Source organism: Camelus ferus, chromosome 10 (assembly GCF_009834535.1).
Source record: "Camelus ferus isolate YT-003-E chromosome 10, BCGSAC_Cfer_1.0, whole genome shotgun sequence".
In the NCBI taxonomy this organism is placed as follows: Eukaryota; Metazoa; Chordata; class Mammalia; order Artiodactyla; family Camelidae; genus Camelus; species Camelus ferus.
In genome coordinates, this window is record NC_045705.1 from 8,672,171 (window position 1) to 8,691,287 (window position 19,117).

At 39.3% G+C, this 19,117-nt stretch overlaps 1 protein-coding gene and 1 non-coding gene across 3 annotated transcripts in view; both read right to left on the bottom strand.

Annotated features, from left to right (window-relative positions):
• Positions 1 to 1,537: 1,537 nt before the first annotated feature.
• LOC116666750 lies at positions 1,538 to 1,641 on the bottom strand. The gene has a single exon (XR_004323645.1). It is a non-coding gene; the product is annotated as a U6 spliceosomal RNA (small nuclear RNA).
• A 4,883-nt stretch (positions 1,642 to 6,524) lies between these two features.
• The window catches only part of C10H11orf97 (chromosome 10 C11orf97 homolog), a 29,661-nt gene continuing 17,068 nt past the window's right edge, over positions 6,525 to 19,117 (bottom strand). For both annotated transcript variants that reach the window (XM_032488316.1, XM_032488317.1), the window contains 2 exons: positions 10,411 to 10,578; positions 6,525 to 7,094 (listed from right to left, as the gene is read on the bottom strand). In XM_032488316.1, the coding sequence (XP_032344207.1) occupies positions 7,090 to 7,094; positions 10,411 to 10,578 (173 nt within the window). In that variant the 3' untranslated portion in view covers positions 6,525 to 7,089. The remainder of the gene's footprint in view (positions 7,095 to 10,410; positions 10,579 to 19,117) is intronic.

Consider the following 19,117-nt stretch of genomic DNA (forward strand, 5'->3'; position numbering starts at 1 on the left):
ATCTTGGACACCCATGTGCACACATCCAGGGTAGGTTACGTGCCTCTCCTCTGTGCTCTCGTACACATCTTTCAGAACATCATGGGGTTAGTGATCATGACTGTTTCAATCATAAACTCTCCCTAGCACAGAACCAGGCATCTAGTAGTAGTCATTGTCTCAATGAATACTTGTTGAATGAATGAATGAATGTCCTAAATATAAAATTGAAATGATCTTTAGGTACCTCTGTTCCCCACTAGAAAGTGTGTCAGTATCAGGAGAAACTGGCTATGTGAATGTCTTGCTGTGACCTTAAGAAGCCCCATAAGCTTTCAGTGGAAAATACTACACATGGATTAATCAGAATCCTGGTGACAAGCATCAGAAACTCCATCAAATTAGGCTGGCTCTCATCGGTCCAATGTGGACCAGGTGCTCATTCTTGAAACAATGACTGTGGCCAGGGGATGTGGACTCTCTTTAGACCCTTTTCTGGATCTAGGTGATAGAATCAGCCCCATATAAACCTCATCATGGACTAACAGTTGCGGGGGAGGGTAGTTCCTTCAAGGAAGAAAATGAAGTGCTGTTACCTGAAGAAGAGGGAAAGGATAGTGGACAGGCCAAAACAACCTGTCTACTAGCCTGAATTATTATTATTCTAAATAAATTTTAAATCACTTTAGTGGTTTTTTTTAATGGAGGGACTGGGGATTGAACCCAGCACCTCCTCCATGCTAAGCACATGTTCTGCCACTAATCTGTTACCGTCCCCCCTTTCTTGGTAGTTTTTTTTTTCCTGTATCACCTTAGAACTTTAAACACTCTATGATTTATTTTAATTTAGTAACTATAAACAAATGTTTCTTTGTGTATTTAAAGCCCTCTCAGTTTCCACAAAATATTACCCAGGAAAAACCAGATTGCAGTCGCAAGCCTGAAGACAAGGTCAGGTATACAGAAGGGCTTTTGGCCCCGAGCTTGTGAAAGAGGTGTAGAGGAGAGCTCGAAAATTCAAGGCTCATTTTGTCAAGATGAATGAGGGATCCATGCACAGCAGGTCCAAGAATGACCCATTCGGTTCCAAAACTTAATATAGGACAGGATTCTCTGGGGGCAAGAACCAGGCCAACTGTGGTTCCTAAAAGTCTACCTCGTGCTTTGTTCTTCTCCAGGGAAAGAGCTCATTCTGAGCCTGTCCTACTGTTCTTCACCAGCAACATTTGTTATTTCCTAGGGTCGCCTTGGAACATGTTCTGACTGCCTTGGGTCTCCCCACCAGCACTCTGGCAGCCTGGGGTCCCTCAAATGGGTTGTTATTTTTGGTTGGATCTGAGGTTTCTGTGACTGAACACTGACCTGCCAAGTATACTTTAATTCTTTTTTCCTTGAAGAGAGAAAAGGGCAAAATTCCTCCCAGTATTACGTACTTACCAGGAAGTGGGGAGCAGCCAGGGAGCAGGTGTAACTGGAAAGGCTAACCCATAGGCAAAAAGGTGGAGATGATTTCCTTTGCCAGGTGCTTTTTTTTTTTTTAACTGAAGTACTGTTGATTTAAAAATATGGAATCCTCACAAATTTACCTGTCATTCTTGCGCAGGAGCCATGCTCATCTCTGTATTGTTCCAGCTTTAGTATATGTGCTGCTGAAGCAAGTACAGGTACAATTTTTTAACTGTGTATAATTAGGCAGATGAGTATGGAGTGAATGTTAGTTTGAAAATATTAGATAATGAGTAAGTTCAACAACCATCCACAAGTTTTTGTTCATTGCCGTATGAAATCTTTGATAGAAAAATAAAACTAACACCAACTTATAAGGTTGTTTCCTTTTATTAAAGTGCAAAATCTTATCACCCCTAAACAATACTGTTATGAATAGTCAGTATGAGAATTTATTACATTTAGTTTAGGCTTTTACTCTTACTCTTTTACTCAAATTCCTCCTTTACTCTTACTTGACTGAACAGGTAAGGCAAGAATTTTGGATACTCAGTAAAAGTACACAGTGAAATTCCAGTTAAAGTCAGAAATGTCTGTAATATATTTAAAATATCTGTAGGGCTTACTTCTGCATTTTCCTTTTTAAACTACTCTTTCATAAAATAGAGTTTATTTGCAGTCACACGTTAAAGTTATAGAATACAAGGCTTACACAAAAGAAAATTATTTTGACATTGCAATAAACGTTAACATCACACAGTGCAATGCTTGGTACATATGAGGTGTTTAATAACTATTTGTGAAATAAATGAATAGATGAGTGAATGAATGAACAACCACTATTGATTTTACATTTCATGAGGCACTTATGAAATAATTCACTTTCTTCATTCATGAAGTTTATGCAAAAGACCTTGGACTATAAAATAATAACTAAGTTAAATAATATAGAACAAGCCGTAGGGTAAAAATGGTAAGTATCATACTGGCTTCCCCAAATCATCTTCAAGTTCAGCAGCACTATCTACCTACCCCCACCTCAAGTTTACTTGGGTCCTTAGTCAAATTACTTAGCACAAATCCTGTACGGTCTCAGGAACTCAACAAACATGTCTGCTCTGGGTTTATTATGGTACCTGCTCCACATCAGAACTTACGTGCGGCCATACTCAAGACAAGACCCAACTCAGGGAGGTAGCCCAACTCTCTACAGATGGAAGGGATTGTGACTGCCCACCCACCCTACCCAGTCCCCCCAAACCCCCATCTTGACCCCACTTCTCACAAGACCCAGGGCACACTTCGCTAAAGAAAATGGAGAGAAGATGCCTTTTCCATAGAGGTCAGGGAATTCTGCTCTGACTAGCAAATTCCCACCGAGCAGCCATTCAGATCACAAAAGTGGTCGGACCAGGTTCCAGCATACTTGTTTGATTCTTCCTGTAAAACAAGTCTAAGGTACTTGAAATATTAAGAAATCCCTGTTAGATTAAAGTAAACAAAATTAGTGACATATAAATGATTTTGGAAAAGTGTGGAAATAGAAGGGTAAATCCATGTTGCTCGCATGACAAGGGAAAAACCGTTCCCAAGCAAATGGGACAGCCACATCAAGCTACTGTGGCCAAATAAAGCACAGCCCAGAAATCATACATGATTCACCAAGGTGAAATCACAGTGAAAATGTTGATAATATTATTTTCCACTGGTCTAAAAAGAACCTTTGGTCTGTATTTACCCTGAGTAATGTTCCGCCTCATTCAACAAACATTTGGTCTTGGGAGAAAGAGAAAGACCAGTGAATAAACACTGCCCTGACTGTCTAACTGCATTGCAGGAACTCCTTCTGTCCTGGCAGCATCACTGCGCTCTGCAAAAAAAAAGGGGGTGGGAGGAGGGGAACTTCTTTGAGCTGACTGTTCAAAGACTTAATTTCCAGGATCATCCAAGACACAGGGAAATAGCAACTCGAGGTCAAAGAAGAGAAATTAGATGTGAATGAGAGCCCCAGTGTCTGGGTGTCTGACCAGCCATTCACAGAGCCCACTGCTCCTCACAGAACAGCCGCTTTGCTTCTTTGGTTCCCTTGAGACTCTCCTGAGCCCATTTCCCCAACCACAGTTTGAGAAAGGGTGATGGGGATTGTTGCTAGAAGATTTTGATATGATGACCCCAGGGTTTGCTGTGTTCCTTTAAAAGAGAAAATACTTCAGTTTTTCTTTATTTTCGTATATTATGCCAGGACTCCTTTTTCATTACCAGTTTGCAGAGCTGTTTCTAAAGTGTTTTCCAAGCAACAGGACTGAGAATTGGTCTATAATGATTTTTGCCAGACTGTATTAGGGTCAGACCTTGTTTGGGCTTCAAAACTTGCAAAAGCTATAACTTTATAATACTTACACTTACTGGATTCCAGTTATGTGCCAGGCATGTGAGGTATATCTGAACGAACAAACACCTCTGCCCTTGTGGGACACGTTAGCCATCACACTCAACCCACCCGTGTGAATTATGGCTTTAGAGAAATTCCAGACCTGAAGAATCCAAAGCTTGACATCAGAAGCTGTGATGAGGTAGGCCCTTAGTAATCCTGCCCATTTGCCTCCTGAAACAACATTTCCTTCTGTCCTTGCCACTTTGTCCTGCTTCTGAATTGATCACGTGTCACCAGAGTAGAAAGTCCTTTTAGGCACCTGTATTTGCAACTTCCTCATACCCATTTGTAATTAGTTAAGTAAGGTGTGTTCATACTATCAAAGAAGGTTTTCGTGTTAAAGAAAAGCAGGTGGGGGGGGTGAGGGTGTAGGCTGCAGACACGAGACTTTCTGCCCAATAGCTTCCACTCTCTCTCTCTTTAGTTATAGAGAAGCAGAATGATAAACCAGAACGAAGCTACTTAGCTCATACACATGTACTCCAAGCAAGCACTGTAATTAAGCCAGATAAAACTAAAGGCAGTTGTCTTAGTAAGGATCTTGTTGGTTGCAATTCAGAATTACAGTGACTTACAAGAGATAGCTTTAGACCAAAACAAAACAAAACAAAAAAACAAAAAATCCCAGGGTTGGGGGACAAAATTTACTATCATGTGGGAAGGGGGACACACTATATAGCTTATAAAAACATGATTTACATAAACATCTATTACATAGGAAAATGGTCACAGTGTATGACTAAGTGAAAAAATGCAGGATACAAAATAGGTGTAATGTGATAGTATTTTTGTTAAAAAAACAAAAAGCCTCTGCATTGTATGCTTCCTATTCCATAAATATTTCAGTTGTAAGACAAAGGCTATGTTAAGAAGATAAACCAGGGGATAGATTTCTTTAAAAGTGAGACTAAAAAGTTTTCTTTTCAAAAAAAATTTGTCCCATCTCAGGCAGCTAAGTAGCTAAGAAAATTTTCCTAATCATTTTGGCTATTTATTTATTCATTCATTCATTCATTCTAATCTTTTGGTCTGTGTGGCTCACAGATACTTTTATCATGACTCTTTGGCCAAATTAGGTTGGAGTGTACAAGTCCTATGACACAAGTTACCCAGCACCCTGCAGCAACTGTCTCTGGCCTGAACGCAGGAAGTTCAAGGATTCCAGGGCCAGGAGCATATAAAAGTAGCCATTGGTTTAAAATTGATAATAGATTTTTACCATTTTAAAGAAGTGTCCTTGTAATCCTGGCTTTCAAAGAGTTTTCATTTTTTTAAAAATGCTTTTTAAATTAAAAAACAAAACAGATGCATCATATTATATAATCATTTAAAAAAATCATCCTCTACATTATTCATTATTATAAGTAATCCTGGCATGAAAAACTCTGTATAAGAATCCAGTTGGGAAGATGTGCAATGGGGCAATGAAGAATGGGTCCTTTTAACCCCAAAAGGACCAGGGCCTGAAAGTGGAGTAAGGACAGAAGCCCTAGCAAGGAAGCAGTGCCATAAGATCAGTCCTGGGAGGAGAGATGGGTGTTACTGGTTGGTCCGGAATGGAGATGCTAATACGGAGCTCCCAGCCCAGGCAGCGAGGCTGAGAATAAATGGGGCGCAGCGAGGGTAGTGGAAGGGGGGATACTTGTTTATTGGGCTGCAGTAGAATGGACGTGAGAACGGAATTCCTTGAGTGTGTGTTTGTGAATTCACACCGGGAGCCCAAGTGCAAACAGGACATCATCTCGAATGAATGAATGAAAGCCAGCATCTCCCACCCATCTGCACCTTTTGTGTGACATCTTAACATATGCGCAAAAAGGTTGATGGTAATTATTTGGGAGAGGTTAAGATTTTAGATTTGTAAGAATAGTAAATGCTTTACCCCAACTCCAGGTAGTTTTTGGTGTTATGTTTCTTGACTAATTGAAGATGTGATTGCTCCAATTTTACCCACTGGCTCATAACCCTGTTTTTGAAGTAGCCTGTGGTGAGAGAGTTCCATAAACATGGTAGTGGCTGGAACCGGCTTGCATGGAGCATCTCTTCTGGTGTGTATTAACTAAATGGAAAATTTTATACTGAATCTGGAAAAGTTTGGATTTTGACTCAAGAGATTATTGAGTATTTCACAGTGTAAATATTTTTGAGTAGGGAAGGGACATATTCAGTCAACAAATCTTTGTTGACCTGACTTATTACATTAAAACTGAGAAATAAACTTGAGAACCGTGAATTTTTAAAACCGAGGAAGTTTTAAGATGAGTTTAAGAGGAAGGAGAACGAAAGATGTAGAGCCAGAATACTAGGGAAAAGAAACTTTTAAGTGGAGAGGGTAAGTAAATCACAACATTTATGCATAAAATGAAAAATCTGAAAAATCCAAAAAATAGAGTAATAAATGCAAAGAATTAGTACAAACATTTTTAATAGAATTATTCGGTTATAGCTTAGTAAATAAGAAATTATATATTAAGCGAGATAACAAATGTATATATTATACAGTGTGATTTCAAACATGTAAAATAATACATGCATAGGAAAAAAGAATAAAAATATATCAGTGTGTTACCAGTGGTTGTTTATGGGAATTGAATTACAGATGGCGTTCTTCCCTTTATTTTGCTTTATTTTTCAATTTTCTATACAGTACCTATATTACTTTTGACAATTGGGGAATAGGAAGGTTGTTTTTTTGTTTTTGTTTTTTTTTTCTCTCCTTCTTAACCTCAGTAGACCCATAGTATTATAGTGTTTGTAAAATGCTACCCACACCCTTAAAATCTCTTCATAAACTTTTCATCTGTTCTTCATTTATTAACCTTTACCTATACCTGGATTTTTTTTAATGGGTGAACATAATTATACTGTAGTGAAAGGTTAACATTTATAAGGTTTACCTTGAAGACTCCAATAGCAGGCCTGTGTTTTAGCATATTTGACATATTTAATAAAATAAGCTGAATTTGAAGCCCAATGTATTCCAACTGTGACAATTAAAAATAAATATAATATTTTCCATCATTGTTTTCAGGTGCTTAGTGAATTTTACCAATAGCCTTTCACTGTTTCAGATTAATTTATAGATAGGAACTAATACCAATAACAGGAATTACAGACTAACATACATTTTCTTTTAACACATCTAAACTGTGAAACAAGCTTGGGTTTCTTCTCTGTTTTACAGACATCAGGAGAAAGAGGTTATCTTCTCAATGGAAAAGTTGTTGATTTTATCCTAGAATAAACAAATACATGAATAAATAAATACATTTTTACTTTGGGGAAATCCTCTTTAATCCCAACTCCATTTTAATCTAATGTTCCCAACAGTGCTTCATGGTAGAACAGAATGTAAAAGCTATGCCCACGTGATTCAAGCAACTGGAGAAACCGCTACTCAGTCTTCTAGACCTTCATTACTCGGAGTATAGCATCCGGATAAGCAGCACTGGACCACCTGGGGGCTGGCTGGAAATGTACAATCTCAGACCTACTCTATCAGAATCTTCTTTTTGATAAAATATCTGTGTGATTTATAGGCACCTTAAAGCTTGAGGCGTTATGGGCTAGACAACTTAATTACATTATTATTTTGTTATATGCCACAGAATAAGAAGGAAATGATGCAAGTAAATGAATAAAACCTGTTGGTATAATGAAAGCAGGAGATGTTTCACAGTGTTTAAGAATTTAGAACTACAATTAGATGATCACGATTCTAAATTTAAATTTTAAACGATGTGTATTGAATGTTGGAAGAGTCACAACTACAACGATCATGTTGTTCATGAGAAAAGGGGAACAAAGCACAAGGTCATAAGAAAAAGACCATACTGAGGACTAACTGAATTATCTATGCAAAGTACACTTTACAAATCTCTCTTGGAAAGCATTGGTTCCAATGTGTATATATGTGCAACTTTTCATAATTCACACACTGAAGCCAATAGGTTCCCTTGCTTTTCCCTCTACTGTTTGCATTCTGTTTAATTTAGCCATTCAAGTAGGGAAAAGCACATTCTTTGGTGGAGGGGGAGATTTATGTGGGTTAGCAGCAAGAAAATCTGAACATACAGTCTGCATTCACCATGCGTATGTTTCCTGTTTCATCATTCATTGGTCATTCTTGTGACTAATAGAGATTGAACACCTACAGTGCCAGGCATGGTGCTAAGTGCCAGACACACAGAAGTGAGTTCAAGAGACACTGGTCCTGCCTTCATGGGGCTTCTGGTAGTGTACGAATTACTACTGACCCATTGTTGAAACTTATCTGTGGATTCTGTTCATCTGTTATATTTCTGTGCCTTATATCTACCTTTTTGCATTGATGAAGAGAAACATCTAATTCTTAGTTATCAGTTATCTCCTGATTCATATGGATTCATCAGCTGTGGTTTTTGTAGCAGATAGTAGCAGTCTGCATGGCAAAATGCAGCTGTTACCTTACAGAGGTGAAGCTAAAACATACAACAATAACAGTTACACACTGTAATGTGGAAGGGCTTGACCTGGGCTGCCAGGACAGTAGTGAGGATGAGTATCAATGAGTAGGGGCCGTGAGCAAGTCTCTCCTGAATTGTGTGGATGAAAATCAAACTATGGTGAAAATCAAACACACACGTTGTATCATACATCCCACATTGATAAACTGGGTAATCTATTGCATTTCTGTGTCTTCAAAAGAAGGTAATGTGCCTTTCAAGTCTTACAATATGGCATTTTTAGAAAAGCATCGTTAAAATAAATGTGTAAGTGGGGGAGTATAGCTCGGGGTAGAGTGTGAGCTTAGCGCACACGAGGTCCTGGGTTCAATCCCCGCTACCTCCATTAAAAATTAAAAAATAAATCCAATTACCTCTCCCCCCAAAAAATACATTACAAAAATAAATTGCTTTGTGAGTTTTCTTGGAGTGATGGATGGATTTGCCCACTATAGTAGGGACCTGACAAATTGGGTGGAAAGTTAAAATTAACAGCCCCCGCCATGGGCAAGTGTCCCAGACTTGGGTGGAATCAACCACGACTTCAGGGCATTGATACCTCTGCAGATTTTGCATGTGGCTGCCTCCCAGATTCCCAGCGCTGCCTTCCCAGCGCCCTGGCATCTGTGTCTGTTTAATTAACTACCATCCACAACTTGCTCCACCCTTGTTGTCCAACGAGTTGATTCTCTGCCAAGGTGGCCCAGAGGCTAAGGCGCGGTCTTGGAAGTCACATGGACATGGGTTTCTACTTCTGGCCTCACTACCTCTTAGTTAGACACAGGATCTTGCACAATGTAATGTTTCTATGCCTCAGTTTTCTCACCTGGCAAACAGAGATTAAAACCCTCATCTCGCGTGACCGTGGGGATGACATAAGTGCATGAAACACTCACTGCCACGTGTGGCACGTGATAAATGGGGACTACAACTACTTTATGACTATTATTAAACCCAGGTCGCCATTACTGGTCTTTTTTGCTAAGGAATTCCCTCAAGTAACAACTTCTGGTTTGTCACCTCGTGTCTCAGTCTTTAGTGCCTAGACTTCCCCTGACTGAATCCATATTCCAGAAGCTGCCTCCTTGGGGACGCCCCTCCTTTGTGGCACTTGGGCTGAGCCCTCACCCGTCTCCAGGTTCACCAGACACCCCAGCTCCTGCGCACTGTTTGGTTCACAGAGGCAGCAGTGCCTAGTGATGTCCACTCACTAGCTGACTGACTCTGGGTAAATTATTCAACATTTGTGTGCCTCAGTTTTCTCATCTGTGACATGAATTGTACCAGTGTCATGTGACTGTTGTAAAGATTAAATAGATTTATCTATGAAGAATCCAGGGTAAGAAGTGCTATCTAGCATTTGCCGTTATGATTCCGACCTTGGTTAAGGGTCCCCCAGCTTGGAGCTCACCTGCTTCTCTCTCCTCAACCCCGGGGTCCCTCCCAACTGCAGAGCTATTTTCAGGACTTGTATACCTAACTGCATGTCCCTACACTGTCTGGACACTGCCTTTGTTTCCACGTCAGAACCCCTGCCTTCCCCACATCCTGCCACTAATGCTGCTAGCAGACGCTGGCTGCGACAGACATATTTCAGAATGAGTCATATTTTTTCCCCGAACATAATATCTGTGAGGAATAGTCTACTGGGGCCAGCCTGGTGGCCTCCTACCTAAAATAGGGTAAAACTAATGGAGCCAAGCATTTTTCTTCCTTAATTCCGTCATCTCCCTGTCCTCATTTCCACTAGTAAACACAGATCAGCCATCAGCCAAAAGGACAGTGCATGGTTCCTCCCCACTGAGCCTGACTGTGTGCTGTTAAGCCTTAGGTGGATAAAATGGGAAAGGAAAGAGTAAGGGGTAAACTCAAATGTATGAACTTCTATTGTATCCATGGGGACATAACATTGGTTAACTGAACTGTTACTGTTTAATAACTGTTTCCACAATGAGGCAATGTGGCTAAATTCAAAATAACCTGAGAGAAGCAAGTCCAAAGAAGATTGCATTTTGATTGGGAACTTTAAATAAAGTGTACGCCGCTAGTTTATAAACTGCTCCGCACCCTCCATGCTGGGAGTGGAAGTCAAGGGTATCGGGGTCTTACGTCTCAGCCCTCCGTGCCTCGAATAGTAGTTGGCTTGTGGCAGTAAATTGTTTCTGCTCGGCAGTCCTGGCTTCAAGCCTCCCACGGGGAGATTCCTTTTAATGCTCCAAATCCCTTCCAGGGCCACTGTCAACATTTGCAAAAGCAAGATGATGATTATTAGCTTTTTCTCTTTTTAGGACAAAGTGTTTTTTGTTTGTTTGTTTTTTCTATTTTATATATATATATATCTTTTTATTGAAGAACGGTCAGTTTACAATGTTGTGTCAATTTCTGGTGAACAGCACAATGCTTCAGTCATACATGAACATACATATATTTGTTTTCATATTCTTCTTCACCATAAGTTACTACAAGATATTGAATATACTTCCCTGTGCTGTACAGTATGAACTTGTTGTTTATCTATTTTATATATAGTAGTTAGTATCTGCAAATCTCGAACTCCCAATTTTTCCCATCCCACCCCCTTCTCCCCCAGTACCATACGTTTGTTTTCTATGTAGGACAAAGTGTTTTTTAAAGCATTTACTTGGTGATTATTTTTTTCAGTCATTTGGGTGGAGGTTTCTTTGGTTTGATTAATCAAACAACCCAAGGTCTTTATCATTTGTTTAATCTGTAATTCCAGTTCATTCATTCAATTATCCCCTATGTAACTAAACCTCTACAGTGCTGTTAGATAATTTAACCTGTGCCAAAAGAAACAGATGAAAAATCAATAAAGAAATAAAAATAGTGATCAGGAACAAACAAATATAGCTAATATACAGACTTCATTCAGTTGATCATTATCTGATTCTGATTTAATTCCCAGAAGCACAAATATTTCCAAAGATGACATATCCCAAGTTACCAGATTAATTCATCCAATAGATCCAACAATTTTCTAAAACTAATCTAGATACTGAAAGAGACATAAACTCACTGGAAAACATCACAGCACAATATTTGTAACATGATCTCTCTGCATTATTCAAAGCAAACTATAGTCCGGAATTCCAACACCATCAATAAGCATTGGTATAGTACTGTTTTGCACTGAGTTTTCCTCTATATCGTAAAACCACTTGTTTTGGCTTTGAGAGTCAGTTAACAAGCATTTGGTGAAAATCTACTGCGCAGAAAACTGTGACCCAAGTCAAGTGAAGAAGTGAATTCAGGTGCGTGTCATAAGTTGTTTTCCCCATTTCTGAATCTGCAAATTTCAATGCCCAATATTTTCCACGGATCCAAGGCTGCCCACAGGCATACACCCAGCCATTTGATCCCTTCCCAAAGGAGTCCGTACCATGGAACAAGTAAGCGTGCAGCCTTTGGCTTCAGAGGAAAGCTGGGTTTCAGTCTCTGCTCCACCACCTACCAAATGTATGACTTTGGGCAAGTGGTTTAACCCACTGTGTCTCAGTTTCCTCATCTTTCAAATGGGGATGACAATAATATCTACCTTGAAGGATTATTATGGGATTTGGATGAAATGGATATAAATGCTTTATACTCAATAAATGGTAGCTATTATTTTTATAGGGACAGTGATTTTCCTGTCCAAGCATAGACTGAGATTCCATTTCCAGAGGCACAGTCACTGAGCTGACTCACCCAGCTGAATGTCAGTCCTTCCCTTTCCTTCCCTGCCCCTCAATGGAGTGGCTGAAGCTATCTGTCAAGATCAGTTTCTTCCCTCTTCAGAAACCTTCAGCGCAAACTCCACAATCACCTTCTGTCAAGACCTTACAAAGTTGAAGCTGTGTCTTATGTCTAACCTAAATCTTCCCCCACCGATCAAGCCAGTTTCCTCTTCTTCCTCATCTAGAGATAGAAAAGAGCTGCTCCTTTTTCTCAGATAATCAGTTCTCAGATGGAAGAGCCCACAAACATTTATTCAGTACCCCTGTGACACCCTGAAAGAGACTAAGGAAATAGATTTGTTCACGTTGTGGGAAGATCTGGTAAATGGGAAACAGTTAAAAATCCAGAGGGAGGACTCTAGAAAACCCACAACAAATTAGACAGAACTGTGCTAGTCTAATCTAGCTGTGCTCTCTTAGATATAATCACAGGGCTAGCTGGACATTCACAGCTTAATAGAGAAAATACCTGAAACGTAAATGCACATGCTCAGAAATGCCTGGGGAAAAACCCTCGGAGCAAAACAGAGACATGCATAAATATTTACAGTACTCAGGGATAGAGGCTGCTAGAAAAACAGCATGACTTTGATTTGATACGATGTTTGGATGAAGAAGTTATGGAAGGTGACATATTTAACTGGAGGAAAAGAGGTCCAGGAAGAAGCAGGAACACCCTTTGAAGCAGCGGCTTCTTTAAAGAGAAATCCAACTCCTTCAGCTTTGGGCAAATGCAGTCCAGCAGGAGGAAGAAAGACAAACTGGGGAGGAGGGGGTTTCACGGTCAGAGAGACCTCAGTCAGTGCTGGCAGCTCAACCTGAGAAAGCAAAGGGCAGCAGCTAAGAGAAAGGAATTCAGTCCTTCCTCGAAGCTCAGAATCTTCCAGAGATTCTTCTCTCTCTCCCCTTCTCGTGTCTTCACACTCCTCCCACTCAGAAACCTTTTTAGGTGTGTCCTTATCCTGAATTTTAAAGTTACTGAACTATGACTTTTTGCCAAATATTTGAGCCAGTGGGATCTGGCCTGGTCTATCAAAGAAGGTAAACTTGCCCTTTAAAAATATTTTTGTTCCCTTCAGTTGTCTCCAGACTGTGAATAAGGAACATTGGAGCTTGAAAAGCCTGTTTAGAGACATGCTGCCTGTGCTTCCTTTGTGTGGACATGGTCAGAGGAGGAAAATGTTAAGTAATTTAAATTTATGTTTGGTGACTTCTAGGCTCTGTAATTACGTCTTTTGTTGTTGCTTTTTTTTTTTTTTTTTTTTGTAATTATCTTTACATGCCTTTGGTGTCTGGTAAGTTCCTTGTATATTGTAGGTACACAAAACATTTTTATTGAATGAACTAATGAATAGCAAACATGTCCACACTTGGTGAGCAACATTTTACATTTCCTAAATTTGTACTAAACATAAGAAACAAACCAGACACAAAGTTAAGTTACCGCGCATTCAGGCACATAGAGACACACGTGAATGGACGTGGTAGTACGTGATTGAGATTCACTGGGAAAGGGAGGGTTGTACAAGAGAAAAGTAATAAGCTTCATTCATCACGTTTTTTATGACTACTGTCACCTCAGCAGGTTGTAGCCAGAAAAAAACAAAAGCCCTTGCAGTTTGATAATTTAGTAGACTTCTTTATTTCCTCACAGCCCTCTATAGAAGTTTTTATAAATGTGGAAAATAGCTTTAAAATAACTGGAAAAATGAATTCAGTACTCCTACAGTGCATGCCCCATAAGCCTACTTTTTCTTTTTTAAAAGTTGTAAGGAGGGGGGAAATCTTCAGGGAATCACTGAGAATATATGAATTATGATGTTAGCTAAATTCTTACATATCCAGGACGTTCCATGAGGGGCCCATATTTCATTTACATTGGACAGAAGATCCGATCAGAAAATTGCTTTTCTTTTTTTTTCAGGAGGGTGAGACCCTGTAGATCTTGGCCCCTGTGCTCATCTGATAGGAATGTATTCTTCTGAATGTTAGCTTCTGAAACCTGTTTTACCTCGAGTTTAAACCTAAACTTGGAGAAGATCATGACCACTTTGTTTTTACTGAAGAGAATATTATTTCCTACCAATACAGTTTCAAATCTTTTTTCCTCTAAGAAAACATAATCTTATGTTTTAAAGTAGAACCCGATGGCTAAGAGCAAAAACATCAGCTTCTGACAAGCCTGCATTCAAGTCTCACTTATTCCTCTCTGTGACAATGGGCAGGGCACTGCACCTCCCCCGAGCCTCAGCTTCCAGATCTGCAAAATGGAAACAATGAGAGCATAGGGTTGTTGCAAAGATTAAGAGAGATAATTTGGAAAACTTTCACATCCAGGAGACACACTGTGAGTGAGGGCTAATATAATAATAAGTGATAAACAATTATATTATTAATGAATAATTATTACCAAAATTAAAATAATTATTATAACAATTAATTAATAATAATCACCACCAGAGACACCCTTCACCTACCCCTACCCATCACCCGAGCATCCAATGCTTCTTACTGAGTCCATCTATCTCCACGTCAGGAGCCTGGAAGGACCCAAAGCCCTCACTAGATCAGTCACAAGCTAAATATGTTAGAATCTAAGTTGCTTAACTTCAGGACAAATCCTCCTCTTAACAGATAACACAAATTCTTCTGTAAGTTCACCCACACTTTACTTTGTGATCCAGTGTTTAGTTGCTTTATCGATGGTGGAGGAAAAATATAGTCTGGACGCTGATTAAACACTCACATTTACCAATCAGATTGTCGTGTGAGTGTGTACAGCTGACTGTTTAAAACTTCAAACAGTAAGTTACAAGGATGTAATTGTACTGCATGGGGAATATAGTCAACATTTTATAACTTTATACAAAGTACAATCTATAAAAATATTGACTCACTATGTTGTACACCTGAGACTAATATAATATTGTAAATTGACTATACTTCAATTAAAAAAAAAGAGAAAAGAACAAAAAAAATCAAACAAACCCAACTAATACATACATAGCTACACAGATATACTTGGATACGTGCATTTACTTTGGGGTCTCTAGAATTTAGATAGACTTGGGTATATCTAGGGAACAGTATGTACTGTTTAAAGTCATAAATTCAAATATATATAAAAATATATGGAGTGAGAGGGGTGGGGGAGGGAGGGAGGGAGAGGGAGAGAACACGAGCAAGCAAGCTAGCCAGGAAGGTAATATACGTAAGTTAAGCAGACCGGAAGTAAGAAATAATTGACTTTCCCAGTTTTGTTTTTCTTTTTTTCCATTTTTATTGTAGGCATGAATGCCACAGAAATGCTTTTTTTTCTTTTCTACCATGAGAAGAGAAAGTCTGCAGTGGGTGTATGAGCATAAATAACTTGTGATTTGCCCCACTTAACTAGGGAACTTGGGGTGTAATGATTAACAGTGGCATGAGAAGGGCAGGGTAACCCACCTCCAGCCACTGCTGCCAGGTGTGACTGGCAGCTCTGCTGTTACAGCTTTCTCCTCCCTCCTCCTTCTTCATCCACAATAATACAGAAATCTGGATTTGTATGTAAAAGTTCCTGATTTTTAAAATGTTGACAAATGGTTCATATATTTAAAAAATCCAATGCTGAACCATCTGTTTGTACGCTTGCAAAATAAACCTCGCATGTGGGTGAACAGTTTGGGATCCTGGGCCAAACTAAGAGACTCCCAACAGCCTAACTGGATGTGGGACATAGTGATCTGGAGTGGGTATGGAGGATGGCTCTTTGGTTTGGACTTGCTCATGAGGCCATGTCATTCACTGGGATGGGTGAAACACGGGAAGAAGCAAGCGGGGAAGAGGTGTAAGTTTTGTTTTGGACATGTTGATTCTGAGTACTTATGGGACATCCAGGAAGGACAGCTTAGCCTGGAGACACAGATTTCAGACACATCATAGTGAGATAGTAGTGGAAACCATGGGACCAGCTGAAGTGATCCAGGGAGAGTTAATGGAACAAGATTAGAAGAATGTGGGTAACACCCTCCTAAATATCAATATTTGAAGATGGGAATAAGTAACAAGAGTTCTTAAAGGAGGATGAGAAGCAATATCCAGAGAAGTAAGAAGACAATGAGGACATGTTGGTATCAGGGTATCTGAGGAAGGAATGAGGTTTAAGGAGACAGTGCTGCAAAAATCTCAAGCCAGTCAAGGACAGAACAGTGTCCACTAGATGGAGCCATAACACGTCACCAGAGACACTGTAGTGAGTAGAAAGTCAGTGGAGCCGGGGAAGGTATAGCTCAGTGGTAAACTGCATGCGTAGCATGCATGAGATCCTGGGTTCAATCCCCAGCACCTCCATTGAAAAAAAAAAGAAGTCAATGGGACTTGGGGTCAGACCTGAATTTGGAATCTGGTATTGCTACTTACTTAGTGCATAATCTTGAACAGTTACAAATATCTCAAAATCTCAGTTTACTCATCTGTAAAGTGGGAATCATAATTCCTATAGCACAAGGCTTGTATGAGAATTTGTGGTAAGCAAAATAAAGCCCCTGTCTTCGGGGAGCTTATGTTCTAGTAAGAGAGACAGTCAATAAGCAAGTATACTTACATAAAATATATAAGCATACTTAAGTATACTTAAATAAATATATATAAGCAAGTATACTTAAATAAATATATAACTGCAGGTTGTGACAGAAAAAAGCAGAAAGAAGTCGTATAAGGGATTAGAGAGTAAGCTGGGGTGTAGTTTCTGTTTTAACCTGGTGGCGAGGTTATCTCTGAGAAGGTAACATTTGAACTGAAAGTTCTTTCAAAGAGGGAGGAAGACATCTGATGGTCTGGGTAAAGTGTAGAGGTCTGCAGGAATGGGTCTGGCATGTTCCAGAATTTCAAGAAAGCCTGGGTGGCTAATGTGAAGAGGAAAAGTACAGGAGATAAGTTCAGAGAGGTGAGCAGGCCACACAAGGAAACTGAAATTTAGCCTAAGAATGCTAAGAAACCATTGGAGAGCTTGCAGCATGGAGATGCTGTGCAATGATTTATGTTTGTAAGAGATCCCTCTGGTTTCTGTGTAGAGAACGGACTATGGAAACTGTCATAGGAGTCTACTGCTGAGCCTGCAAGAGATGGGGGCTTAGCCCAGGTTGCAGTAGGGGAAATTTAAGATATATTTCAAATGTAGAATCAGCAGGATTCACTGATGGACTGGGCATGGAGAAAGGATTTGCCTTCTAGTTGTTTGGTCTATTCAGCTGTGTGAATGGTGGTACCATTTCTTGAGATGGGGAAGACCTGTTGAAGAGTGGGATTTTAAAAGTTGGAATATAGAGTAAGAGTTCTGTTCTGGACATGTTAAGTTTAAGAGGCCTTTAGACATCAGTAGGCTTTGGGGATTTTTGAGGGGAAAAGTCCAGAGATATAAATTTTGGAGTCAGTAGCACAATAGGGCTAGATGTGATCACCCACGGAGTGCAGACAGAGAAAAAGGCCTGGAGCTGAATCCTCCACATTTTAGAGGGCAGGAGGAAGGAGAGTCAGCAAAGATGATAGAGAAAGAGTGATAAGAGTGAAACCAGGAGATTGGAGCACGGTGACCCAGAGACTAAGTTGAGAAAGTGTTTTCTAGAGGGAAGCAGTAAACAATTGTGTTAGACGCAGCAGAGAAGTTGAGTTTGTGGATTGGATTTGACCTTCAAGAACCTTGGATTTGACCTTCCAGAGAAGGGTCATTTGCAATCTGGGAAAGAACAATTTTCCTGCACTCATGGAAACAAAAATCTAGTTGGACATGGAAGGAACCAAAATGTCCATCGACAAATGACTGGATGAAGAAGTGATATATTTATACAATGGAATACAACTCAGCCATAAAAAGGAATAAAATAATGCCATTCGCAGCAACATGGATGGACCTAGAGATCGTCATTCTAAGTTATTAAGCCAGAAAGAGAAAGAAAAATACCATATGATATCACTCATATGTGGACTCTAAAAAGAAAAAGTACACTATGAACTCATCTATGAAACAGAAACAGACTCGCAGACATAGTAAACAATCTTATGGTTACTGGGGAAAGGGAGTGGGAAGGGATAAATTTGGGAGTTTGAGACTTACAAATGTTAGCCACTATATATAAAAATAGATTTTAAAAAGGTTTCTTCTGTATAGCACAGAGAACTATGTTCAATATCTTGTAATAACATTTAATAAAAAGTATGAAAATGAACATATGTATGTATATGTATGACGGGGACATTGTGTTGTACACCAGAAATTGACATATTATAATTGACTGTACTTCAATTAAAATAAATAAATAAATAAAAAGTCTAATTGGGATTGGTGAGGGGGCGACCGATAAGTAAAGGAGTGGAGACAATGGGTCAAAAGTTCTTTCTTCTACCATCTGAGAATACCTGCTTTAGAAGTGATATAAGCCCCTAAAATTTTATGCAGAATTCTGGATGTATGTGACAAGCTGTGTATTTTGGCCAAGGACATGGGGCTTCCAGCCATTAAAAAAAGACGGAGAAGAAAAGAAAGAGAAAAAAATATATAGCAGGTTTCTGTTTTTCATAGACCTTTTTAAAATTGAATCTTACAGAGTCAATTCTCTTGAAAGATTTTTTTTAGGCTAATATAGCACCTCTGTGCGACCTCTGGTGGATATTATAAAAGGCATTCTCCATTTTACAGGAAAAATATTTGAAAAGATTGCCTAGAAAAATAAATTTTCCTAAACTGAATGATTTTTCCTAATCACTTATACTGTCTCATGATCAAATGTATCCAGTAAGAATAACATCCAACTAGTGTATAAATCAGCTTTTATGCAGTCTCCAAAAACAATGAAGGTAATCCAACACAGAATAGCATAGACTTAATTTTTTTTTTTAACCACCAGGGAAATAGTACATGTAGGTTAGGTGTCAGAGAAACAATTTAGTAGGTCATTCTGCATCTATCCATAGCATTCAAACTCTAAGACTTTAAACTTTCCCTCAAGAAACTGTGTGAAAAAAATTAGCCATCTCATTGGTCTTTCTTCCCACAAGAA